The 27,632-nt window shown below is 41.3% G+C and overlaps 1 protein-coding gene across 1 annotated transcript in view; it reads right to left on the bottom strand.

The window, feature by feature from the left end:
• vstm2a (V-set and transmembrane domain containing 2A) overlaps nt 1-27,632 on the bottom strand; it is a 115,133-nt gene that overhangs the window by 30,503 nt on the left and 56,998 nt on the right. Inside the window, exon 3 of the mRNA XM_037694397.1 lies at nt 5,857-5,904. Within this exon, the coding sequence (XP_037550325.1) occupies nt 5,857-5,904 (48 nt within the window). The remainder of the gene's footprint in view (nt 1-5,856; nt 5,905-27,632) is intronic.

The raw sequence follows: 27,632 nt of genomic DNA, 5'->3' as shown, positions 1-27,632 counted from the left end.
GCCAAGGCGGTCCTCCTTAGGACCGCGGCCCAGGCTAAACGGTTCGCGGACCGCCACCGTTCAGCGACACCCGCCTACCAGGTCGGCCAGCAGGTTTGGTTGTCCACCAGGGACATCAAACTGCGGGACACCCCACGCAAACTGGCCCCCCACTTCATTGGGCCCTTCCCCATTACCCACATCATTAACCCCTCTGCGGTTCGTCTCCAACTCCCCAGGGCCATGAGGATTCACCCAACCTTTCATGTGTCCCAGGTAAAGCCTGTTTCCCTCAGTCCCTTGTGTCCTCCGTCTGACCTCCCTCCGCCGCCCCGCCTGATCGACAACCACCCTGCGTTCACCGTCAGATCTATCCTGGACGTGCGACGCAGGGGTAGGGGGTTCCAGTACCTGGTCAATTGGGAGGGATACGGTCCTGAGGAGAGGTCATGGATCCCCAGGTCCTTTATCCTCGACCCCAGCCTCATCTCCAGGTTCTTCAGAGACCACCCCGAGAAGCGCCTCAGGTCGCCTTGAGGCGATTATTGAGGGAGGGTACTGTAAGGGTCCCACTGTCTACAGCCTGCCTTGCAGATGGCCGCTGATTAACAACACCTGGCGGTCATCAGCCTGATGAGCCTCTCCATCTACAAAAGGCTGCAGCCCAGTGTGACTCATCACTGGAGAATATCACCTCTCATGGTATAGTACTGTTGAGCTAGATATGTCTAGGTGAAAAGAATTTGTTCACCTGTGTTCTCTTTTCCAGTTTCCTGGTTCCTCGTATTTTTGGATCTCCTCGTGACCTGATCTGGATCCCTCGGCCTGTCAGGTATTCCTCGTGCCATTTTTGCCTCCAGTTGCCAGCCTTCCTCGTTCCCTTGGACCCTCGTTGGATTTCCCTCTGCTGCTCACTCCTTGGACTGAAGGACCAGCTCCCCTCCTTCGGGTTTGGACTGTAAGGACAAAAACGCTCTTCAAACAAACCACTCTGGTCTTCCCCTCTGGACCAACATTAACCTGTCGTCCCTCTTTCCAGGAGTCGCTGAGAAGCAGCGTGTGGATTGATTATCACTGTAACTAATAAACACTGTTCTTTTTGTACTTCCCCTGTGTCTGCCTCGTTCTGGTCTCATACCATCTGGGTTCCCCGCGCACTCCTAACTGTCTCAGTTGAACTTTTACTTAATAAATGCACTTTAATGGTCAAATTAGCTGCATTTTGCTGGGGCGACGCAGTGAAATGAAGCTGATTTGACAGTTGCTTCAGGCGAGCTGGACAAAGGTGGCAGCTACGTCAAGCATATTGTGTCATTAATAATCACTTTTACCTATTAGATGACACCACGGCATGCCATACTACTTGAGTGCAATCTAGTGGCTGAAAATGGTAGTGTTCAATGTTTTCAATCAGAATGAATGAAAATGGTCATATCTCAGCCAAAAATTGGTTTATAAATATGGAAAAAAATCCATAAATACATCGATTTGGCATATAAGTCTTAGGGCATGCAAATTACACAAAAAATGTGACTTATAGGGTGAAAAATACGGTATTATAAAGCAGCTTTTCTCTGTTTTACAACACGTCAGTTTGCCGAGTGCCAAGACTGTCAGACTTCATTGAGACAAAAACCCTGAGTGGTTTGAACTTTACAGGCTGACTTTGAAAACAGCCTTTCTGCTCTGGGTTATCTTTAAAAACTTTGTCTTCTTTGATATCTCTAAATTTAGTCTGCAGTAACTGCCCATCTGTATGGCTACACAGCACAGCCATGGGTTCACATAAGATGTTCAGGAGGTTCTCGCTATCTCCAGACATCTTCTTTTATTCATCGTCAGAAAATTTTCATGTTACTGAACTAATTAAAAAAAATCTCCAAATGTGGTGAATTTTAGATGTTTTTAGTCCATCTGAGGTGAGGTAATGAGGAGGACCCATAGGGTTTATTCAAATGTCAAAGAAAATAAAGTGAACCGGAGTCCTCGGTTTCTGCTGACAGTCTAATTCTGCTCCAGGAACATGTTCTGGGATTTCACTCCAACAGAGAATCTTGTCAGTGTCTCTCTGGTCGGTGTCTGCAGGAGTCTATTAGGAACTATTCTTTTTGTGATTTGTAACTATTATAGTGGAACTAGTATGAATTATTTTTACATGTTTTTATTCTGGAGATCATCACATGCTTCCATTTTAATGTTTTGTGACATACAGTAAGTCACAGCCTCACCTTTAGAACTACAGATTAAATATACAGCTGTACACTCTTCAATATGAAACAGGCAGTTTTGTATGTTAGTTTTATTAATTATTTTTTTATCAGTGTTTTTTTTTTTTTTACATGGACCTGTTTTCTGATACCATACCATAGCACTTTATTTATAAAGCACTTAAAACAGTGATAATGCCAACCAAAGTGCTGTACAGACAGAACAACAGGTAACACACAAAGCAATATACAAAATGAGGTAAATCAGAATATAGACATAAAAACGATGCAGATAATGACGACAAACCAGTGTGGAGCATACAGGAGGATACTGCACTTAAGGTGGGTTAGAGATGCCTTCAACAAAACTGAGGTAATTTTAAGAACTTCACAACAATTGTGTGCTATTTTAAGGGGAAACATTCACAATTCACGTGACAGGACTGTGAGCATCTGTGACTCGTGAGGAAATTAAGAACCCTCGCAAACATTTTAAGACATTTGAGACAACGTCATGAATGCCATTCACCACTCAGTCACCAACAGCTGCACGACAGTGAGATGCTGACATACAAAAGTGAAGCCTGTCATTGGATCAAAAGGTGATTTAATGAGGCATTATGAGATTTCCCACTAATACAACCAGTTTATTTCTTCTTGTTGTTTAATGTGTTTACCTCACAATTGATTTACACTTGAATTACACAGAAAGAAATCACTTCCTTTACAGAGTAAACAAGTCACAAAAGTCATTACAGTCATTACAAAAGTAAAACATATACTAAGATTAACAGATGAAAAACAGTCATCGTTTTATTGTGGTTCAACAAAAAAACTAATGAAACAGGCCTTGACAAAATGGATGTTACCTTTATTTTTATACATAATTTGTCGTACAATCTTTTGAAGCATTCAGGTGATTCTGTGTCTCGCTCTGAGACTTCTGGACCTGTCCACAGGTGTTCTGGTCCACCTGTCCACAGGTGTTCTGGTCTACCTGTACACAGGTGTTCTGGTCCACCTGTCCACAGGTGTTCTGGTCCACCTGTACACAGGTGTTCTGGTCCACCTGTCCACAGGTGTTCTGGTCCACCTGTCCACAGGTGTTCTGGTCCACCTGTACACAGGTGTTATGGTCCACCTGCACACAGGTGTTCTAGTCCACCTGTACACAGGTGTTCTGGTCCACCTGTCCACAGGTGTTCTGGTCCACCTGTCCACAGGTGTTCTGGTACACCTGTACACAGGTGTTATGGTCCACCTGCACACAGGTGTTCTAGTCCACCTGTGCACAGGTGTTCTGGTCCACCTGTTCAGAGGTGTTCTGGTCCACCTGTCCACAGGTGTTCTGGTCCACCTGTACACAGGTGTTCTGGTACACCTGCACACAGGCGTTCTGGTCCACCTGTACACAGGTGTTCTGGTCCACCTGTACACAGGTGCTCTGGTCCAGTGTTTTTAAAAGTGGGGGCTGTGGCCCAGGGGTGCCTCAGACAGCTGGAGAAAAGAAGATAAAAAAAAACAAAAATAAAAAATAGTAATAATAATAATAAAAATTGCCCACTAGGGCAATCTGTATCTGTCATTTCCAGACAAACACGCTTGAGAGAAGTTAGATTTCTTTTGTTTTGTTCTTCTAGTCAACAGTTGGTTAAAATGTGGGTTTTTTTCCCAGTAGGAATATAATACAGTGTTTAAAACATGTTAGTTAATAACATTTTTATGCTCATCAGAGATTATATTAATGAAAATAGTGAATAAATGTTAAAAATTCTAAAAGTGTATGTTTCTTTGCTTATTTTGTAGCATTGTTTGTGGGTTTGTGAGGGGGGTCTCAGCCAGAAGCTATTGCTGTTTGGGGGCCATGACATGGAAAAATTTGGAAACTCCTGTTCTGGTCCACCTGTCCACAGGTGTTTTGGTCTACTTCAGAACAGTCCAATGTTTGGTTCTGATCCGTTCTTGGGGGTGTTTAGCTGTGTGCTTTGGTCATTATCCTGTTGGAGGACATATGGCCATTGACATAGACCAAACTTTCTGACACTGAGCATGATGTTTAGTTCCAGAATGCCTTGATGGTCTTGAGATGTTGTTGTCCTGGACAGATTCAGATGCAGTCCCAGAACAGAACCAAGCCTCTCCACGTTTCACTGCAAGTTTCAGGTTTGATTTGTCATATGCCAATCAACACAAGGTCAACAACGCAAAGAAATGTTTCAGATGAGAACCGTCTCGACTCGCCAAAAAACAAACAAAAACAAAACAAAACAACAAGAAGAAATACCAAAGCATGCATCAAAAATACAAAAAACAAGGTGCCAAAAGTGAAAAAGAAATAAATCTACAGTGTGGTTCAGTTAGCAGTGAGGTTCTTTAAGAAGCACGATTCTGTTAGCGGCATGGTCTTGTTAGCAGGTCCTGTTAGCAGCTTGATGGTAATAATGACCACAGCAGCTGCCCTCACAGGCTGCCCTCCAGAACCAGGTCTGGCTGACAGAGAACATCCAAGGTTTGCCCATGGAACAGAGCGGGTCTGTAGAGTTGAGTGCAGGCAGATGGAGGATCTTGTTAGCAGTGTTAGGTACATTGTTTTTTTATTTGTTTGCTTCAGTTTTTACTCTGTGAACTCAGAGCTGATGGGCCTTGTCAAAAAGCTCAATTTTTGTCTTATTTGTCCAAAGGACAATTAGCTTTGCAGCTTCTTGTGTATTTTGGTAAATCTTGTCTTTTAGGGTCTGCTTTCAGCTGTGGTGTCCACACCATGACACCAAACAACCCTGTGACTACCTGTCAACCTTTAATGCTAAATGATGCTAGATCTACGACTCACATTATTTTAACATATACAGTACTTATGGTCAAAACATTTTCAGTGGTACCATGGTACCATCCTTTATTCCAAGGTCAGTTTCACTAGTTTGGTTTTTAAACAAGTCTGTTGAACCAACATTAAAAAGCAATGACTGGTTTCAGTTTCAAATTATTTCAGACATTTTTTATTTTACACAATATATATATATATATATATATATATATATGTATATATTATCAGTATACCAGGGCAGCTGAGTGGTTAAAGCAGTCGTCCCCCAATGCAAGAGTTGGGGATTTGATTCCACCAGCAGTCACATGCCGAAGTGTCCCTGGGCAAGACACTGAACCCCTCATTGCCTCATATGTGTGTCCCATTGGTGTATGAATGTGATAAAGCTCTGATTATTATTTGTACAGAAACAGTAGAGTGCTGTATGAATGGGTAAACGAGGGCACATATTGTGTTGTAAAGAGCTTTGTGTATCTTCATAAGATAGAAAAGTGCTATATAAGTACAGTCCATTTACCATTTACACCACACTAGTGGTAAAAGCTTTGAAGTTATTTGTCATAGTTTCACTTTATTACACAATAAAAAGCAGGCAGTCCAAATGTTTATGAAGCTGCTATATGAGCTAAGAGAGGGAACCCTTTCAACTTGCCCAGAGCCGGATCAGAACCATGCACATGAGCTCACAGAGACAGCAGTAATAACACAATAGCACTGATTAGCTTGTTCCTCTGCTGGCTCATAGATTATTTTAGGGAAACAGGTGCAGTGGATTCTCCTCAGGATTAATCTCTGCCAGTGTGGGTCACAGTGCTGATATTTTGGATGACGTGTTTTTCTACTTACACTTATTTTTGTCCCCTCATTGTCAGGATCAGGCTCTGGGATCATCATCTGGAAAGACAAAGACAAGGAGCATTAGAGAAGTGACGTTAGCCTGTTGAGGAGCAGCTGATGACACAGTGTTATTTAATGTAAGCTCAGTGTCATTCTGACTGCAACCAACCCAGAAATTAATATAAGAACTTTCAGAAGAGGCTTAATGTATCTGAGGAGGTTCATGAATGTTTTAAAGAAACATCCATACACGGTTTGCACACTGAGTGACTACAAGTGATACAGGGCATAGATGTATTGCCACTGTCCTTTCTTTGAAAGGATATGCCACTTTTTCTTGTTATTTTTAGATTCTTTGAGTGCTTCTGTGTAGAAATTAAAAGAAAAAGAAAAAAGGACACAGCACTAAACCAGCTTCCTGGAACAAAATAATGGTTCTTCTCCCAGATAAAAGTAGTATTACTCAGGAAGGTACGTGATAATAATATGCTTTTAACTCAAACCACTGACTCACACACAGCTGGTCGGGCTGAAGAAAGGCCTCTGAGGTCTGCTGACCTACAGCCAACATCATCCATTGGTCGTTGATTTCAGAGGTAATTGGTCATTCGTCCCACATCAAAAGAAATAAAAAAGAAAGGTTGCTTAAAGCTGAAGGGCAGCAGAGGGGAGATCAGAGAAATGGAGGTTTTAGGTTCTGAGATAATACTGTAAGAGGGTGTCCTCCTCCGACCACACAGCGTTCTTAAAGAGATGTAATTATTCTGGAGGACCTGCAACTCTTTACTCTGGAGGAAGTTGGTCAGACAGGTGATAATTGAGCCAGATTAGAAGAGTAAGTGCTCTCTCTCTCTCCTTGCATGCATTCAGGCCTTCTATCATGGCTTCATGGATGGAGTAGACAGTCTTTATTACATGAAATACACAGCCAGGGAAAACTCCAACACATAAGCATTAACCTGGGGACTATATGTATGGTCACACCAGCCTGATGCCCCTAAACATAGGCAGATCCTGAGTGAAATACAGTCCAGCCCCACTCAGGGAGATTGGTTCAGGAGCCCACACTCTGCATCATAAGCCCCTTTTCTATAGCTCCTCTTCAGCATGACTCAACTCAGTTTGGTACGCTTCCAAACCATTTTACATTAGCATTTTTTGTGGAACCAGCACTTTTTTTTTGTCCCTTCTTTTCAAGGGAAACAAGCAAGCCAAGCCGGCACCAAAACGTGATGTCAGAACACTGTCGGTCACTGATTGATCAGGGGGTGGAGTCACTGGCTGTTTGAGAATTTTTCTAAACATTTGGTCTGCCATTTGCATTTACCGATGTTTGAACTCGAAGAGTGGCTGGAACAATTTTAAAGATTTTAAAAACAACAATGACAACACCGTGGTCTAATGCTGAAGTGCCGGCGTTTTTTGTGCTTGTTGGCTGACGACAAAATTCAGAGGGAGCTAGATGGAGCTCTGCCGGTCTCCCTGGTCCTCCACCGGAGCTTCGGAGCCCCATCAGGTCGTGCAGGGTGTCATCTCACCAGCTCAGAGCTACGCCGGTCAACGCGGAAGATCCTCCGTGCTGCCGACTCGGGGCTCAAGCTCTGGGCTGGCCTTGCGTGTTCTGCGGGCTCTGCGGGCTCCGAACTCCGCTGGTCACCATGGAGGATCAAACAGGCTGCTGACTTACAGAAGGCCGTTGCCCGGACCCCGGCCTCGCTTGCTCATGAAGGCTGAACCCTGATCCTGGCAGACAGGCGGCATGATAGTGGAAATGATTTTTAAAAACATTTCATGTATAAAAAATTATGTATTTTTTATCAGTGAAGATAAAATAAATAAATAAATTAACAGTGCCAGCTTTATCATGAAATCCTGTTTTCACTTCAATAACTATTAATAATCTGTTAAAGTTAACTCAGCTGAAAAATCATAAAAATACACAAAATTTTTGGATCTCTCAGGAATATTTGCCTCAAACATGTTTAAAGAAGAGAGACGGCCTTCAGTTCAACTTTATTCTAACCCACAGATGTACATATCACAAAACAAGAATTAAACTTTAAAGTAAAGCTAAAAAAAATATATATATCTGTGAACAAGAAACAAAACACATCTAAACTGAACAATAAAAGTATTCACAATGAGTGCAAATACATCAAATGATGAAGAAAAGGTGTACAATTTTAAAATCAATGTTTTTGTGTACGTCAATTTGAACCCTGCCCACTGGAACCGGTACTGAAAGGGGCTATGGAAACAACATGTACCATACAGAGTTGGGTTGAACCGTGCTGTGCCCGTACTAGGAGGTACTAGGGAAAAGGGGCAATCGTGAGCCTGACTAGTGGATCACCACATGTCCCAGTGGATACTGGATTACCTCACTGGACGCCCACAGTATGTGAGGACACAGGGCTGTGTCTCTGACAGGCTGGTCTGCAGTATGGGGGTCCCGCAGGGAACTGAGCTGGCACCGTTCCTCTTCACCCTCTACACTGCAGACTTAAACCATCAACTTCCCACACTGCCATCTGCAAAACTTCTCTGATGACTCTGCCATAGTCGGCCTCATCACAGGTGAGGACAACTAAGAGTACAGACAGTGGACTCAAGACTTTGTGGACTAGTGCTAGAAGAACCACCTCCTGATCAATGCTGCTAAAACTAAGGAGATGGAGGTGGATTTCCGCCGGCACAGACCCACCTCACTGACCCCGGTGAACATCAGGGAGTGGACATCGAGAGCGTGGACTCTTATAAGTACCTGGGTGTTCACCTGAACAATAAATTGGACTGGTCTCACAACACTGATGCACTTTACAGGAAGGGTCAGAGCAGACTCTACCTGCTGAGGAGACTGAGGTGTTTTGGAGTGCAGGGGGTGCTCCTGAAGACCTTCTTTGACTCGACAGTGGCATCAGCCATCTTCTATAGTGTTGTCTGTTGGAGCAGCAGCTTATCATCAGCTGAGAAGAAGCAGCTAGATAAGCTCATCAAGAAGGCCAGCTCTATGCTTGAATTCCCCCTTGACCCAGTGCAGGTGGTGGGAGACACAAGGACTCCAGCTAAAATAACATCTTTGCTGGACAACGTCTCCCAGCCCATGCATGAAGCTGTAGCTGAACTGGAGAGATCGTACAGTGACAGATTCCTGCATCCTAAATGCACAAAGGAGCGTTACCGCAGGTCCTTCCTCCCGGCAGCTGTTAGACTCTAAAACCATCACTGCTCCCAACAAACTCAATAAGGATTAAATATATGCTGACCTCTGCTAAAACACACACTCTGCCTGTAATACTGTGTTGTCAATAGTCTGTCCTAATCAATGTTCCAACACATAGTGAACAATATTATAGATATTGTTTATCTTATTTCTTTATATATTGCTTTTAACATTTAGGAATTTTTGTGTGAATCTTTTTATCTTTTTATCTGTTGCTGCTGTTACACTTGAATTTCCCATCCTTGGGACAATAAAGGCTGTTTCTATTCTATTCTATTCTATTCAATTCTATTCTATTCTATTCTATTCTATTCTAGTCTAGTCTAGTCTAGTCTAGTCGATTCTACTATATCTAGTCGGTACCGTTCAACCTCACGAACCAGCTCAGGCTCCTTCTTCACCAGAGAGCTACAAAATGTAACTATTTCTTATCTCAGACCTCCAAAAATCTAAATGACCCTAACAGATTCTGGAAAACCATCAAATCTCTCTCCGGCAGCTCCCAATCATCTGACCTCCCATCACAACTTCTTGTTAACTCTGTTCCCGTGTCAAATAAGCAAAAGATCCTGAACTGTTTCAACAAACATTTTGTTGCTTCTAGTTCTTTATTTGACACAGATACTAATGGAAAATCAGCTACTTCCCGTAAAAGTCAAACTTCTACTAACCATATCTCTCCTACAAGTCAATCTTGAGTAAATCACACCTTTTTTCTTTCCCCGTTCTCAGTTAGTGAGGTAAATAAACTGTTAAAATGTCTAGATTCTAAAAAATCTGCAGGACCAGATGAACTTCCACCTTATTTTGATAAGATTCATAACTGGCTGTAATTACCGTACCCATCATTGCACCCTGTATTCACTGGTTAACTGGTCATCAATAAATTTATGTAGACTCTCTCACTGGTACATTTTCATCTTTAAATCACTTCTTGGTCTGCTGCCTTCATACATCTCCTCCTACATGTCTCTGCGTGAGTGCAGCTACAGCGTGCGCTCTCAGGACATTATTTTAAACAGTGTTCCCTCAGTGCGGACAGATCATGGCAAAAGGACCTTCTCCTACTCCACTCCTGTTTCTTAGAATATCTTGCAAAATGATCTGAAGCTCTCAACCTTGATCTCTCTTTAAACACCTGTTTAGTACCTGGCAAAAACCAAGGCAGACATGTTCCTGGTTTTAGTTGTCTACACCGCCTTACAACCTAGCTGTTTTTTTGTTGTTGTTGTTGCTACTTTTCCTTTAGATTGTCCTTTTGATTGCCATTTTATTTTAACTTGTTAAAAAAAATTAAATTTGTACGGATCTTTTATGATTGTCTATTGTTGTTGTTATCCATTGTTGTCATCACTCTTTGTTAAAAAAATCAGGTCTCTCTTGTAAATGAGTCCCCGAGGCTCAATGAGATTAACCTGTCTACATGAAAATTTGAATAAATGAAAAAAAAAATCTGCCCAGTGGTTCAGGAGATATTTTGCTAACAGGCAAACAAACAGAAGTGCAGAAAACACCTCCATCTTCACCTCTCAGTGGAAGGTGATAATAAACACATCCCTACAAAACAAAAGCTAAATCTATTCAGTTTGTGTCCTTAAAATGTTTTAATCAGTTTGTGTCATGCATCAAGCATCAGGACCAACAGTTTGGATGTATGGAAGCAAGAAGTTCAGAAAGATGAGATGAAATCACGTCTTTATGTTTCATTTCTCCTCCTTCTCCCAGATTAGAGGATTTGCTCCTCTTCTTCACCTACAGAAAGTAAGAACTGATCTGAATTCACCTTTGTTCACATATTTGACTCAAACTGACGCATTGAGCTCGCAAGACTGCAAGAGAAGCGTGTTTTTCAAGCTTAGTCGCTGCGCACTGCACCACTGCACCACTGCAGTCAAGATAATTGTGAGCTAATGAATATCCAGTATCATTTAATAACCCAGATATTTATTACCTGTAGTAAAAAGTCAAATAAAACAGAACATCTTAATTGCCTTTGCTGCATGGACCGATCTCACTTGATTCACATTGAAAGAAGTTTTGCTCTTGTGATGAAAAGGGAAAGTTTCCTCAGCCAGTGTCAAAGCAAACCTCCATTATTTTCCCATTTGGGTTTCACTTTTATTGCACAAGGTCCTTCTCAATCAACTCTGCGGCCGCTCACAAGTATCTCAGTTTCAATCACTGGTCCATTTATTGGAAAAGGCTTCCAGTAACACACGCTGCCATTCTTCATGCAAATCGCAAAATGACTTCTTGTAAAAAATGTGTTCTGCATTTACTGTGCATCAGAAAGCCTCAGTGAGTTGCTGAAACTGAAAGAATGTCACATGAAGACAAATGATCATTGCTTCAAGTGAAATGGACCAAACCTGTTTCCTTCTGGCGCCAGATCTGATCTGATGTCAGAACCATAACCCAATAAAATTATTCATTCACCCAGAAAACAGTTCAAATTCAGGTTCTGGGCCTCATCTCACATAATAAAGTTGAAATCAACACTAGTGATGTTAGTATACATCTAAAGTTACAGTTCTGGCATGCTCAGCACAGGTTGGAGATGCTCACAACAACTTTCTGACAATTTTGAGAGTGCAATTTTCACAATTATTTTTGAACAAGTTCAAAGATCAAGCCCCGATGCTGCTGACCTCCAGGACTATTTGAGAAAGTAGCTGATTAACATCCCAAAAGCTCAAATAATACCTCAACTACAGCCCCAAATCTCAAATGAGTTGAAAACAAGGCACCATGAATGCATTCCCGTCTACCTGGCAGTGGTGCTTGAGTACCTGACCACCGACATTCTGGAGCTGGTGGGAAACACAGCTCGTGACAACAAGAAGACAAAGATTATCCCCCAACACCTGCAGCTGGCTGTCCACAATGATGAAGAGCTCAATAAGCTGATGTGAGGAGTGACCATCACTCAGGCAGAAGTTCTGACCAACATTCTGGCAGTCCTACCACTACCCAAGAAGACCAAGAAACCCCCTAAGTCAAAAGATAAATCAACATCTGCAACCAGTTTCTTCAGATCCGTTGTAAGACAGACAACTACATGAGATCCTTCCTGCCCACAGCCGTTAGCATCTATAACAACTCTTTAATAAAACCAGGATGATGAGTTACAACAACATTTAATTTCCCTCTGGGATTAATAAGGAATTTTTTAATTGAATATGCACAGTGTGTCTTTGTGTCACGAGTATTCCATTTTTGCACCAACCACAGCAGATGAATGTTCGAGATATGTCTTGTTATCAATCTCAGCTTTCTTTGTACTGCTGCTCAGTAATGAGCCACGAATACAAACAGGTTCATGATGGAAGGGGAGAGAACTGTTCACTGCTCTCAGCAGCACAAATCTGTTCAGCATGACATGTTTACTCTGCAGAGATACAATTCAACAGAAGTCATGCTAATGGTAAACATAGACATAACCACAGGTGGAAAGAGTAGTAAAAATGTACTTAGAATACTTACAAATAATTACAAAGTAGAATGTGTACACAATTTCTTTCCACCTCATGTAACACATGTGATGCGTATGATAATAAAGAAGCTTGAACCTTGAAATTTCTTTCACTGCAGCTCATTCTGATATTTGGATAAAAAAAAAGTCAAATGTGTGTCTGAGGATGTAAGTGTGACTACCTGGTTGCATCACCATGGCAACAGAGGCTGAGTTTTAGCCTGATTAGAGCACCATGGTAACAAAGATTCAGGTTGAGCCTGGTTACATCACCATGGTAACAGAGACTGAGATTGAGCCAGGTTAGATCACCATAGTAACAGTGGCTGAGTTTGAGACTGGTTACATCACCATGGTAACAGAGACCAAGTCTAAGCATGGTTACATCTCCAGTATTTTAATTTTCCTTTCAATAATACATCTTTGGATGTCTTCATATATATTTACTGATGGTAACTGTTTATGTTTACTTTTTCTTTAAAGAATCCATTGTGGGAAAAACTATGCAAATTGTGAGTAAAAAGATACATACAAATCACTAGAAAAAAAAAAAACTCAAATGTTTTTATAAAAACTGCGCTGGTCTGTTTGTTTTCCATCAATAAAATGAACAAACATTAAAACAGTTTTGGTAGATTGCTCATGTTCATTCGCTGTTTACGCAGCAGCTTGACAGCATCACATCACAATGTTTACCTGAAGACATTTTGGAGGCTCTGCTGTGAAAGCTCATTAGCAGCTGCAGCCCAGTGAGATGCTATCTTAAACATTAAATGGTTTATATTTATATTTTCCCTGTCTGGACAAGAAACTTTCTGTTTTGCATTTTGCTGAAAACCTCATTCACAGATTTAAGTTAGTTTCTCTTGATCTGCTAACAAAACACACTTTTTCTCTCTCTCCTTTGGCTGCTCCCTTCTTCAGGGGTCGCCACAGCGAACTAACTTGCACAAAGACTTGGCAATTGTTTTTACATGGGATGTCCTTCCTGATGCAACTACAGACCACCGAGCTACCACAGCCCTTGTGTGGAGCAGAGAGCTGCTGTTTAGGTACCCGGGGGAGCAGATGGTGGGGGTTAAGGGACTTGCTGAAGGGCCCAGAGTGGGGCAAATGAGGGTGGAGACTGGTGTGGGTGCTTTAACTTTCCCACCCACATTTGATGTTGTTGATACGGGGAGTCAAACCGACAACCTTCCGATCACAGGCCCATCTTCTCTAATCTCTATGCCCCCACTCACTTTGCTAAGAAAACACACCGAACTTCCTAAACCTAAAACAAATAACTTCAATCAAGCATTTAGTTTAGATTATCATAAAAAGTTGCCTTGTTGGCTGTTGGGACTCTGGAGGCAGCTGAGGAGTACAGGAGGGCTAAGCAGTCTGCAGCCTTGGCTGTTGCTGAAGCAAAAGCTCAGATGTGAGAGTTGGGTGAGGCCTTGGATAGAGACTCTTGACCGACATTGAGGAGATTCTGGCAAACCATCAGGCAGCTGAAGACGGGAAGGCAGTGCTTTACTAACACTGTTTTCAGTGAAGGTGGGGTGCTTTTGACCTCAACCAGTGATGTCATCGGGAGGTGGAAGGAATACTTCTTGGATTTTCTCAATCCGACCAGCATGTCTTTCATGGAGGAATCTAAGTTAGGGGATTTTGGGGATGGTCTGTCCATAACCGTGGCTTAGGTCGCCGAGGTAGTTAAAAAGCTCTGTGGCGACAGAGCTCTGGGGGTGGATGAGATTTGCCCTGATTTCCTTAAGGCCCTGGTTGTTGTTGGACTGTCCTGGTTGACACACCTTTGCAACATCACATGGGCATGAGTGCCACTGGATTGGCAGACTGGGGTGTGGTGGCTCCCCTCTTCAAAAGGGGGGCCGGAGTGTGTGCTCCAATTATACAGGCATAACTCTCCTTAGCCTCCCTGGTAAGGTCTATTCATGGATACTGGAGAAGTGAGTCAGATGGTTGGTCAAACCTCACATCCAGGAGGAATAATGTAGGTTCTGTCATGGCTATGGAACACTGGATCATCTCTTTGTCCTCACTAGGGTCCTCGAGGGGTCATGGGAGTGCTTTGTGGACTTGGAGAATGGCTTTCAACAATGTTTCTTGGGGTATACTGTGGGGGGTGCTCCATGAGTATGGAATTGGGGACCTGTTGCTACAGGCTGTTTGGTCCCTATACAATCAGTGAGTTTGGTTCTCATTGCCGGTAGTAAGTCAGACCTCTTCAGAGTGGGAGTTGGGCTCCGCCAGGGCAGCCCATTGTCACCAATTCTGTTCATAACTTTAATGGACAAAATTTCTTGGTGCAGCCTAGGGGCAGAGATATTCTGTTTTGGTGGCCTCATGAGTCCATCTCTGCTCTTTGCAGATGATGTGGTCCTTTTGACGTCATCATGCCATGATCAGCTCTCAATGGAGACATTCGCAGCTGAGTGTGAAACAGCTGGGATGAGAATCACAACCTCCAAATCTGAGGCCATTGTCCTCAGTCAGAAAAGGGTGGATTGCACTCTTTGGGTCGAGGATGAGGTTCTGCCTCAAGTGGAGGAGTTCAAGTATCTCGGGGTTTTGTTCACGAGTAAGGGAACGATGGAGTGTGAGATTGACAGATGCATTGGTGCAGCATCTGCAGTATTGCAGACTCTGTACCGGTCTGTTGTGGTGAAGAAAGACCTGAGCTGTAAGGCAAAGCGTTCTGTTTACCGGTCGATCTATGTTCCTACCCTCACCTATGGCTACAAACTCTGGGTAGTGACCAAAAGAATGAGATCGCAAATACTGGCAGTTGAAATGAGTTTCCTCCGCAGGGTGGCTGGACTCTACCTTGGAGATAAGAGTGAGAAGTTCAGTTATCCGGAAGAAACTCAGAGTAGAACGACTATTCCTCCACATCAAAATAAGCAGGTTGAGGTGGTTCAGGCATCTGATAATGATACTTTCTGGGTGCCTCCCCACGGAGGTGCTTCAGACATGCCCAACTGGGAGGAGACCCTGGGGAAGATCCAGGACATGCCGGAGAGACTACGGGTGCATTCACACCAGCCCTGCTTAGTCCGCTTTAATCAAACTCTAGCTCATTTTCCTAAGAAGTCTGGTTCGTTTGGGGATGTGTGAACGCACCATCGAACTCAGTCACGGAACAAAAAGGCGAACTCTGGCCTGGGCTAAAACCTAGGTCTCGGTCCAGTAGAAGAAAACTCCAGCGCAGTTCGAGTACAGTGGGAATGCAAGCAGACCGGGCCCCGCTCCACAAGCAAGAAGTGGAGTACAGCGCAGGGCAAACAAACACACATTTTTCTTACCTCATTTAGAGCCGTCAGCTGCCTTGTGTGAAAAACAATATTCTCCATGGTCTTCTGCCTCATCTTCCACTCATGCTGAGTCCATTTTTGAAAAATTACAAAATATCACTCCTAAAACTGCTAAAACTTGATGCCACTCTGTTTTTGTTTTTATTTCCAAAAGAAGAAGAAGAAGTGTCTTCAGAGGTTTCTGTGTTGTTTATTTCAGTAGTTCTTGGTGCAGTGCCACCACAGGCAAGTGGGGGAACAGGTTGGTTCAACAGGTTGGCTTGACTGCACAGTGCAGTGTGAATGCAAACGCATCAGCTCAAATGTAAACAAAATGTCATGAATATTGGTCCCCAACCAAACCAAGTCTACCGGACTATCAGGTGTGAAAACAACCTAGATCTCTCGGTTGGCCTGGGATCACCTTCGGGTCCTCCCAGAAGTACTAGAACATGTGGCTGTGGAAAGAGATGCCTGGAAAGAGATTTCTGGAAAGAGATGTCTAGCTCAAGCTGCCATCCCCAAGACCCGACTTCGGAATAAGCAGAAGGTAATGGATGGATGGATAGATGGATAGATTTATGGATAAAATGTTGCGGCTAATATGTTATTTTTACATTTTTAAAACCACAGCATCAGGCCATTGATCCATCCACGGAAGACAAACCTTTATTATTTTCAGAGTATAATATAAGATGACAAACACTTTCAATCAGCTTTCAAAAAACCTTCTGGGTGAAGCAGACTTTCAGAGCTGCACGTATAAGCCCTTCAAAAGTAATGCTGCACTGATACTCTGTGGCATATTTCCAATCATGATGGATGTTTGGCATCTTTGAAATCCATTATAGCCAGAACAACTTAATCATATCTAGTAATGAGCTATGAGTGTTGCATGCATTATAAATCTAATTTCTCTTCTGGATGAGGCATGTGGGACAATGTAGGCACACTTTAGAAACAGTGAAGCCACAGTGGGTGTTAAACACATAAAACCCAGTAGATCCTGGTAAGAATTACAATTCTCACTGACTCCTGCTTGAAGACGTTTGGGGTCTTAGCTTAGTTGTTAACTTTAATTACTATATATCCCAGAGATGATTGGGGTCCCATTGACATGCAAACACTAATCCTCTTCACAGCCTGTTGTTTAATGACAAGAATCATGATAATTATCTGTTAAGTTACTTTTTTGTGTGTGTAGCAAACAAAAAAAATGCTTCATTTTATATCAATTAGCCCATTAGTTTACTAAAAAATTACTGCCTAAAGATCATCTCACTGAACTGTGAAAATATACTGTAATATGGATACGATTTCAGAATCAGAATCAGAATAAGCTTTATTATCATTGCACTGAGCTACAACGAGAAGATTTAAAAAAATACATACAATCTGTCTACAGTTTTTTGTGTTACATTTCATGCCATCTATGTAGAATGAGGGACTCAGACCCTAAATGCACAAACCCAAGGACATGAAACGTAGGTTTTTTTATTCCTTTCAGCAGCACTTTTTCTAAGTAGTCACACTTACATCCTCAGACATGCACTTGACTCTCTTTGTATCCGAGCATCAGAATCCCACATACCAGCAACAAATTACCAGCAGCCCTTTGGCTGATGGAGTGCTTTCAGCTCTGTTCACATTTCAACCAAACTGCTGCACTTAGACAAATAGGTCATCACTCACATGTGCTTTAGAATGTGATGTTCCTGGAAAAGAAAAATACTAGATAGGGAAATGTGTTGTTTTATGTCACTGTAAAACTCTTATGTGATTATATGATGTAAACATTTTCTCAAATGATTGTTTTAAAGGTTATGATGTTGCTTATGATTTTCTCTCAAATTCCCCAAGGATTCAGTTAAATTCCATCTTTTACTGCTTATCTGTGGTCAGGATGTGAAGGCCAAGGTATGAGAGAAACCCAGACATCTCACTCCAATGTAGCACTCTAGAGCTCATCCTTGTGTACCCCAAGACTTTCACAGGCCAGAAAAAAATATGTAATTTTTCCAGAGAGTTCTGCATCTTCCCTGGGGCCTCTTCCCACTGGAATATGCCTAGAAAACCTCCAACAGGGAGGTGTTCAAGAGGCATCCTAATCAGATGCCCTAATCATGACTGTACCTTGAGATCCTGTCCATGTACACCACAAATAAGATTGGAGAAAGCCCTGGAACAGTCCAAAATGCATCAAGCTCAAGCTTGACTTTGTGCCAAGAATGCAGACACAGTTTATGTTTTGGTTATAGAGGGATCAGTTAACCCTTAAAACAACCCAAGCATCCAACTACTGAAACACTCTCCACAGCATGTCTCAGGGAACAAGATCATAAGCCTTCTCCAGGTCAACAAAACACAAGTTGACTGGACAGTCAAACCCCCATGAACCATTAGCTATTCTGCAAGTGGATCTGTCCATGACCTGGATGAAAGCAGTAGTGCTCCACCTGAATCCAAGGTTCTACAATTGGAGAGGAGAGTACCTAGTCAGAGCCTTCCCTCCAACACCTTGCAGTAATTTTCCAAGGGAGATGGAGAAGTGTGATCCCACAATAGTTGAAGCACTTCTTTGTGTCCTTGCTTATAAAAAAAATGTGAACCACTGTCTGCCACTTTGCAGGTGTTGTCCCAAACCTCCTTGTGACATTCTCAAGATGTGTTCATCATGACAGTCCCACAACATCATGGATTTTCATCACCTTAGGGCAAATTTCGTTCACCCCTATTGGCGCTGCAACCGGGGAGCTTTTGATTACCTCTATGACCATAACATGTTCATGTTTTTAGTTTTCTACACCGCCTTATAATTTAGCTGGGTTTTTTTTGCTACTTTTTCCTTTTGACTGTCCTTTTGGCTGCCATTTTATTTTAACTTGCAAAAAAAATAAAAAAAAAAAATAAATAAATTTAAATTTGTATGCCTCTTTTATGATTGTCTATTGTTATTCACTGTTGTCATCACTATTTGTAAAAAAAAAAATCAGGTCTCTCTTGTAAATGCGTCCCTGAGGCTCAGTGGGATTAATCTGTCTAAATAAAGGTTGAATGAATGAAAACTATGGTAATAGACTCGTCTGAGTCTAAACAACACCAACCAAATGTCTTTCTCCATGTCCATGTCTGAGCTTTTGCATCCACAACTACAGAATCTGCAGCCCTTTTGGCTGCCTGGTACCTGACAGCTGCTTCAGGAAGACTTCGGGACAGCCAAACCCTAATGGCCTTCTGCTTGATGGCTTCCATCATTACATGTTTACAAGTGGGTCATTTGGTTGCCATTGCAACAAGCACCGATGACCTTAACCCACAGCTCTCAAATGCTGCATCTACAATTGAAGCACTGAACTTGGCCATTTCCATGTCTCCAACCTTTCTCTGAACATGTAAAAGACTCTCCAGGAGATGAAGGCTGAAGATCATACAAACAGGGGGCTCCACCAGATGTTCCGAGCTCACCCTCAGTATGTGTTTAGGTTTACCAGATTTGTCCAGTACCCTCCCTCACCACCAGGAGGTGATTAGTTGACAGCCCTGACTCAGAGCCCTGTAAAGAGAGAGTTGCGACACTCCCATAGACTCCCATAGAAAGAATGGAATGCGGAAGTCACGTGGGTCATGCAGCGGCAAAGAGTTCCAAACAGCAGCGGGTTCAGCATTGAACGTAGTTCATTTTCCGTGTTTTTCCGGTAAGTTAATGCAAATACGACACTTTTTCTCCATTGTGAAGCGTTATCTGACTGTTCTGTACCACAATTTATCAACATTAATACTTCATGTTGCCAGTTTTAGTTAATGAAACGTGTTAAATTACTAGTTGTGTTTTAACTGCAGCTGCTCTGCAACATGACGGTTTAAACGGGTCTATTTCTAATTCAACGTTTTAAAATATCTATTACTGCTTACATTTTGAAAGGTGGTCTTTTTTAATTTGTGGTAATTCCAGTTACTGAACTCAACTAGAAAATATTTGGTCTTTTTTTCCTGAGAGATTCATTCAACCTTTATTTCTACAGGTAAATCCCATTGAGCCTCGAGGACTCATTTACAAGAGAGACCTGATTTCAACAAAGAAAGATGACAACATGACAAGACTGATGTAATTTAGTTAAAGTTATAGATCATTTGTCAAAGACTGCAGCATAAATTGTGACATTATCATTAAAGAAAAACGTGATTGTGGAGATGAGTCAATGTTTTCATGTTTTCCAGGTAAACCACAGGAGAATGACTTCATGAACTGAATGTTGCATTCAAAGTATCAGAAAGGTACAAGATCTCATTTTCTGTCTTCTATTAATCAATAACAGCTGAATCAAGATGTTTGAATAAAATTACTTTAACACCATAACCTTCACAAAGTTATTTACTGCAGTATTTACTGCAGGACTGTTCATTGACATTAGTTTTATATTATTAGTTTAGTGTTTGGTAATCATGGGTCAAGTTGAGATGAGACTCTTTCAAGACAGAACAAGAAATAAGAATTATTACAAGAATATATCAGCATCAATAAACTGTAGGACAGTAACAAAACACTTATTAAACTATCACAGGTACATTGAGATGGAGCTGGAAGTTCTTCTTCATGCCAGTTGTCTTCATCTGATCTTTTGTAAAAATATGTCAGAATTTATTTTCCATTAACATTTTTCTTCGCAGGACTGAGTTAATGTTCTTGTCTGTGAGTTTCTTCTGTCCTGCTTATGTATGTTTTTGTGTTCTAATTGTTCCCTCAGGTTTTTCATCTCTGTTCCCTGACTGCCTGTTGATCCATCCTCCTGGTCCTGTTGATCCTGGATCATCAGATCCTGACATGTCCCCGTCCTCTGAGGACACATTTTCATCTGTCCCTCATCTCACTCGCCTCATTTCTGTTTCTTCCTCAGTCTCTGAAATTACAACGTCACTGTTAGAATGAAGATTATTGTTCAATAAAAAATATGACATGTCTTATTTAACACTGTTCGTACCAAAGTTTAATTTAGAACAACATGTGTGATCACTGGTCAGGTCACTGGTCAGGTCACTGGTCAGATCACTGGTCAGGTCACTGGTCAGGTCACTGGTCAGATCACTGGTCAGTGGAAGTTCTGCTGTTCTTCTCATCTGGTTCTGGTCCATGAACAACTGGTTGACCCTCCTTCAGTCTCACACGTCCTCACTGTGTCTCAGTCTCACACGTCCTCACTGTGTCTCTGTGAATTGTCCTCTCTCTAAATGTGTCTGTAGAGTGACATTAGTTTATTTTATTGAACATTTCTTTGACAGTTAAACATTTTGAGCCCTGATTGAAAATGTTTGTGCAGATTAAATTTACAGCTCTCACTTTGTGTTGTTGTGATGATGATGATGATGGTGCTCCTGCTGACTTCAGATGATGTCATTAATAAACAGTATAAATAGTAGTAAAAGTACTTTATTAAAGCTTGCTTTACATTTTACATATTTTATAATTGTTTGGAAATTTATTTTTGCACAGTTAACACTTATTTTGTCATCTGTTGTGATTTTAACTAGAAACAGTTTAATTTAAATTAACATTTTAATCAATGAATTACAATTTATCCAATAGTTGTCAGGCTACAATCAACTCAGTTATCGGGTACTTGGTTGCCATAAAAAAACGACAAATACAACAATTATATTCAGGTCTCTCTTGTAAATGAGTCCTCGTGGCTCAATGGAACGAACCTGTTTAAATAAAGGTTGAATTAATATCTTCTACAGAAATCAAGAATTCATCCAGATGATCTAAGGTAAGCTGGAGCAGATCTGAACTGCTGCATGAAGGACAAGGTTGAGCATTATCCTGCAGAGAACATCAGAAACAGCTTTACAACAGGAGTTACTCTGATCTTTTTTTAACGTGTGTAACGTTATAAAACACTGACATGGCTATATTGATCATTGTATTGCATATACATTTTTTTCTAAGAAATATGTGTTTGCAGTCTCGTTTCCTTCTAAAATTTAATGATAAATGTATCAGCCGCTTCTAAAAATGCTTTGATAAAATGCATAGTTTGTGAAATAATCAATAATCGGTTAAGTAATCAGTTCGTTACTGCTCAGCAATTACTGAAAGACGTCAGGTAAAGTAAGAAAAGTCGATTTATGTGTTATGTTGCGCCAGCAGCCGCTCAAACTGACTGACAGCGATGAACTGTTTGGAACTATGGGGAGCTGCATGAACCACGTGACCGTGTATCGGCGAGTTCAAAGAGTGTCGCAACTCTCTCTTTACAGGGCTCTGCCCTGACTCTCTCTTCATCCTAGTGTCCAAGACCATGATGGCAATGTCCATGTAACTGTCCTTTAACGGTTCGTCTCTGTGTGGTCAAAGGTCTGATGACATAGAATGAGGAAGACCTCTCCTGGCTATGACCTCTGAACATGAGGTTGTCTATCTTATCCACTGTGAACTGGTTTCTTTAAAGTTACCTGAGACCTGAAACATGTCTGATTGTTTCTGTACATTTACTGTTCTCTTCATCACTTTTAGATTAATAAATGCTTATGCATATCTTTTAAGCTACATTCACAGCAGAACTGTAAAACTGAAACAATCATGCTGATAAAAGAGAGAGCTCTTTTGGTCAAATCTTGTAAATCACATTATGCGCGATGTCATTTCATATTGTGAGATCTCGCAAGATGTGCTCCCACTCAGAGAAAGTCTTATTAATGTTTCTCAGCCACAACATAAAATGTAGCTCCATATATGTAAGCATGACTGAGATATAGCCATTTATGTGTTGTTGATTAGCAGTGGTGGCCATCTTGAATTTGGTATATTGATTATTCTTAGTTGTACTAAAATCTGTCATGTGGTTCATTAAATATTTTCCTAACAGGCAGGGTTGATACCAGCAGTTATTTATAAAGTTTTCAAGATTGTGTGTAAGTGTTGGGATTGAAGTAAGTTTAGGGAATGGATCCAGCTACTATCATACCTAATTTTGGCTTAATATGTTAGAAACTCTCTGATTTATAGCTATTTTTGTGTTCCCTAAGGATGGCTGGCAGTGGTGGCCATATTGAACTGGGTTGACTCCAAGAATTTAATTAGTTAGAGATTAACAAAGACTTTCTAATATTTTAATAAAACAACATCCCAGTGTCTCATGAAATCCATTGCTAACGGTTGTTGGCAAAATGTAAAAAAAAAACATTTTTAGCAGAAAATGTTAGTGCACACATTATGTGTTGGAGCTGACTCTGCTACTACACCAAATACTAGCTCCATACCTACAAAATGTGCTGATTTATAGTCATTTTTATTGCTAAGATTGCTTAGATGTGGCAGCTAAGTTGGGTATTTGATTAAACATATTCAACAACTACTTTCTTTAAAAAAATTAAAACGTCTCCAGTGGTTCAAGAGATATTTTACTAATACAAGTAGACAACGAAACACATTTGTGATGGCAGGTAAGAATAATGTTAGGAACGACCTTCACTTGAACATCAGACAGGCGTCTTCCCTGTCTGTTTGTACATCCTTTCTTAAAACCCATCTCTTCTCCCTGGCCTTCAACACCATCTGCGATGTTGACTTTTAATTATTTTTATCAGTTTCATTATTTTAATCATTTTTTATTGACTGATTGATTGTATTATTGTGTGTACAGCACCTTTGTCCTTTGTTTTTTTTTAAGTGCTCTATAAATAAAGCCGGTATGGTGTGTTGACCAAAAATCTCTTTATAGTCACATACTGAAATGATTTCCTTGGGAAAATTAATTCAAGTCAAAAGTTGTGGCAAATCTATTCAGTCAGCCATTTATTTGAAATGATTGTAACAGTATAACTTTATATAAAGGAAGCTCTGCTGTCTGCATAAAACTTCCCAGCAGCCTTTATTGCTCAGACATATTTTTGGTGCCTTACATGACAATCAGCACTGAGAGCTTTTACTTCCTCAAAAGACAAACCGTGAAGAAGTCTTATGTCCTACAGGAGGGACTTTGGTGTGCCCACCTAACCCTGCAGAACATATTCTCATCACATTCAGATGTTCTCCTCCTCCTAAATGTCTACTTTTATAGGTTGACACATAGCAACCAATAATCTGTATGGGAATAGGCTAAAGAAGAAAAGGGCACAAGGAACAAGCTTAAAAATGAACTTCTACAATTCCTAATTGATTTGGTAATTTAATTTTGTCCAGGCTAGCTGATTCATTGCAAGGGAAAGAAAAAACATAAATTGGATAGCTGAGAAAGAGGAGGTGGGGTGGAGGGCAGGCTCCAGGGATTACTGAATGAAATGAGAGACACGGGGTGAGATGCCTTTTTAAGTCAACGGCCAGCAGAATGACAATTTTACTACCCACAGAGGAAACAGCTAATGAGAGCGGAGAGGTGAGGTTTGAAGAAAAGCCAGAGATTTTGAAACTCAGCCAATCTTCTTTGTTCATTTGCACTTCTATCTCTTCTGGTCATCAGCCATGGTCCTGTCTTTATCTGGACCAGATGTTGCTCGCTGCAGTTTGGGACACACTTTTAGAGAGTTTCTCTCTTCCTGGACAGACTTTTCCATTAGCAACACCTCAGAGAAGCACACTTAATTTGGAGGGACTAAATGAATAAAAGTCCCTTCTCTCTGCCAGCTCTGTTACAGCTTGGTTTAAAGCTTTCCAACTTACAATTCAACCCTTACCCAGGAAAATGGGTCCAGTCTCTTTAGGAGATTAATCTTTGCATCACAATGAGCCTTTAGTTTTGATTTAATGAAGAAGAAAAAAAACTATAAAAGATCTTACCAATTATGAATACAGTAAAAACACAATATGCTGCAACTGTTGGAGTCTAGTTTGTAAACGCCATCTTTGACGGAGTCTCTAAAATGTCTTGCAGTCTTGTCAATTGACTTTTAAACACGTCAATTTATATAGCACATTAAAAAACAACAAAGGTTGCCCAAAGTGCTTTACAGTTCAGTCAAGACATCCCATGCCATTAAAAAAACAAATGTTAAAATAAAATACAAACATTTTATTAAAAAAAAAACCAAGAACCATCTGTCAGTTAAACTGCTCCGCAGTTTTGTAGCAGCTGCAGAAGCACAGTCACCTCTGTACAGGTCCTTCTAAAAAAATTAGCATATTGTGATAAAGGTAATTGTTTTCCATAATGTAATGATAAAAATGAAACTTTCATATATTTCAGATTCATTGCACACCAACTGAAATATTTCAGGTCTTTAATTGTTTTAATACTGATGATTATGGCATACAGCTCATGAAAACCCAAAATGCCTGTCCCAAAAAATTAGCATATCACGAAAAGGTTCTCTAAACAAGCTATTAACCTAACCATCTGAATCAACGATGTAACTCTAAACACCTGCAAAAGATTCCTGAGGCTTTTAAAAACTCCCAGCCTTGTTCATTACTCAAAACCGCAATCATGGGTAAGACTGCCGACCTGACTGCTGTCCAGAAGGCCATCATTGACACCCTCAAGCAAGTGGGTAAGACACAGAAAGAAATTGCTGAACGAATAGGCTGTTCCCAGAGTGCTGTATCAAGGCACCTCAGTGGGAAGTCTGTGGGAAGAGAAAAGTGTGGCAGAAAACGCTGCACAACGAGAAGAGGTGACTGGACCCTGAGGAGGATTGTGGAGAAGGGCCGATTCCAGACCTTGGGGGACCTGCGGAAGCAGTGGACTGAGTCTGGAGTAGAAACATCCAGAGCCACCGTGCACAGGCGTGTGCAGGAAATGGGCTACAGGTGCCGCATTCCCCAGGTCAAGCCACTCTTTAACAAGAGACTGCGGCAGAAGCATCTCGCCTGGGACTGCTGCTGAGTGGTCCAAAGTTATGTTCTCTGATTACAGTAAATTTTGCATTTGCTTTGGAAATCAAGGTCCCAGAGTCTGGAGGAAGAGAGGAGACACAGAATTCACATTGCTTGAGGTCCAGTGTCAAGTTTCCACAATCATGTCATCTGCTGGTGTTGGTCCACTGTGTATTATCAAGCGCAGGGTCAATGCAGCTAGCTATCAGGAGATTTTGGAGCACTTCATGCTTCCATCTGCTGAAAATCTTTATGGAGATGAAGATTTCATTCTTCAGCACGACCTGGCACCTGCTCACAGTGCCAAAACCACTGGTAAATGGTTTACTGACCATGGTATTACTGTGCTCAATTGGCCTGCCAACTCTCCTGACCTGAACCCCATAGAGAACCTGTGGGAAATTGTGAAGAGAAAGTTGAGAGACGCAAGACCCAACACTCTGGATGAGCTTAAGGCCGCTATCGAAGCATCCTGGGCCTCCATAACACCTCAGCAGTGCCACAGGCTGATTGCCTCCATGCCACGCCGCATTGAAGCAGTCATTCATGCAAAACGATTCCCGACCAAGTATTGAGTGCATAACTGAACATGATTATTTGAAGGTTGGCGTTTTTTGTATTAAAAACACTCGTCTTTCATTGGTGGGATGAAATATGCTAATTTTTTGGGACAGGCATTTTGGGTTTTCATGAGCTGTATGCCATAATCATCAGTATTAAAACAATTAAAGACCTGAAATATTTCAGTTGGTGTGCAATGAATCTGAAATATATGAAAGTTTCATTTTTATCATTACATTATGGGAAATAATGACCTTTATCACAATATGCTAATATTTTGAGAAGGACCTGTATTTCAGCTTGAATCTATAACATCCAAGAAAAAATCATGTAAACACTCAATCCACAGAGAATACAACTGAAAATTTCAGTTCATTTATATAGTGCCAAGACACAACAGAAGTCATCTCAGATTCATATGTAAAAATAAGTCATCAGAAACATCCATTCATCCATCCATTATCTTTTACCCACTTCTTCCATTTTGGGTCACCGGGGTCTACGGTGCTCATGTCCAGCAATCACAGTGCGAGGGGTGGGGGACAGGTTACAAGTCCATCACAGGGACACATAGAGACAAACGAGACAAACAACCATTCACTCTCTCACTCACACCTAGGGACAATTTAGAGTTACCAATCAGCCTAACATTCTCTTACAGAAATTTTTGAACAGAGATGCCATTTCCTGCATTTTGGTGTATTTTAACAGGTTGTTATACATCAACATTTACATCAACATTTACTTACATTTGTTAACACTTAATAAAATTACTATTTTGAAGAGGAACAGCAGGTTTTGTCAGCAGCTCTGATTCTGTCAGGTGTCCTACCCCCCCCCCACACACACACACACACACTCACTTCATGGTTCTGAGCTGAACTCTTCTCGGCTCCTGCTTCAGTCTCGTGGCACAGTTTGAAGCACCTGAAGGATTCAGTTCTCTGTTGTCCAACTAAGGACATCCATCCATCCATCCATCCATCCATTTTTATTACAGTAAATTGGACTGTCTTTTTGTAATTTGATCGCTGTTGTTATTTTGACAAATGAGCACCGTTATTTTGAAACGTCACATAATGTGAATAACACATCAAACATTTCTATCTTTGTACTTTTAATTTATTTTTTACAGTAAGTTTTTGTAATTTATTATGTCTGAAATGTAGCAGGAGTTCAGACACCTGCAGATGTTGTGCACGCTGTGTAGAGCTGTCTGGAGACGTTTCTGTGCGTAACGTGCACTGTCCACAGGGCATTTATTTATTCTGCTGAATAAATTATTGTTTCTGTTTCGGGGTCTGAGAGGAGGAGAGGGGGTGCTTTTCAGTGCACAGTCCCACTGAGTAAGGATAATATTTGGAGAGGAGGAGAAGAGAAGGACTATGCGCAGATTCGCTGTGCGTAATGTGACAACGTATCCCT

The sequence above is a fragment of the Nematolebias whitei genome, chromosome 20, assembly GCF_014905685.2.
Source record: "Nematolebias whitei isolate Nwh7 chromosome 20, NemWhi1, whole genome shotgun sequence".
NCBI lineage: Eukaryota > Metazoa > Chordata > Actinopteri > Cyprinodontiformes > Rivulidae > Nematolebias > Nematolebias whitei.
This window is presented reverse-complemented; position numbering and strand designations above follow the sequence as displayed.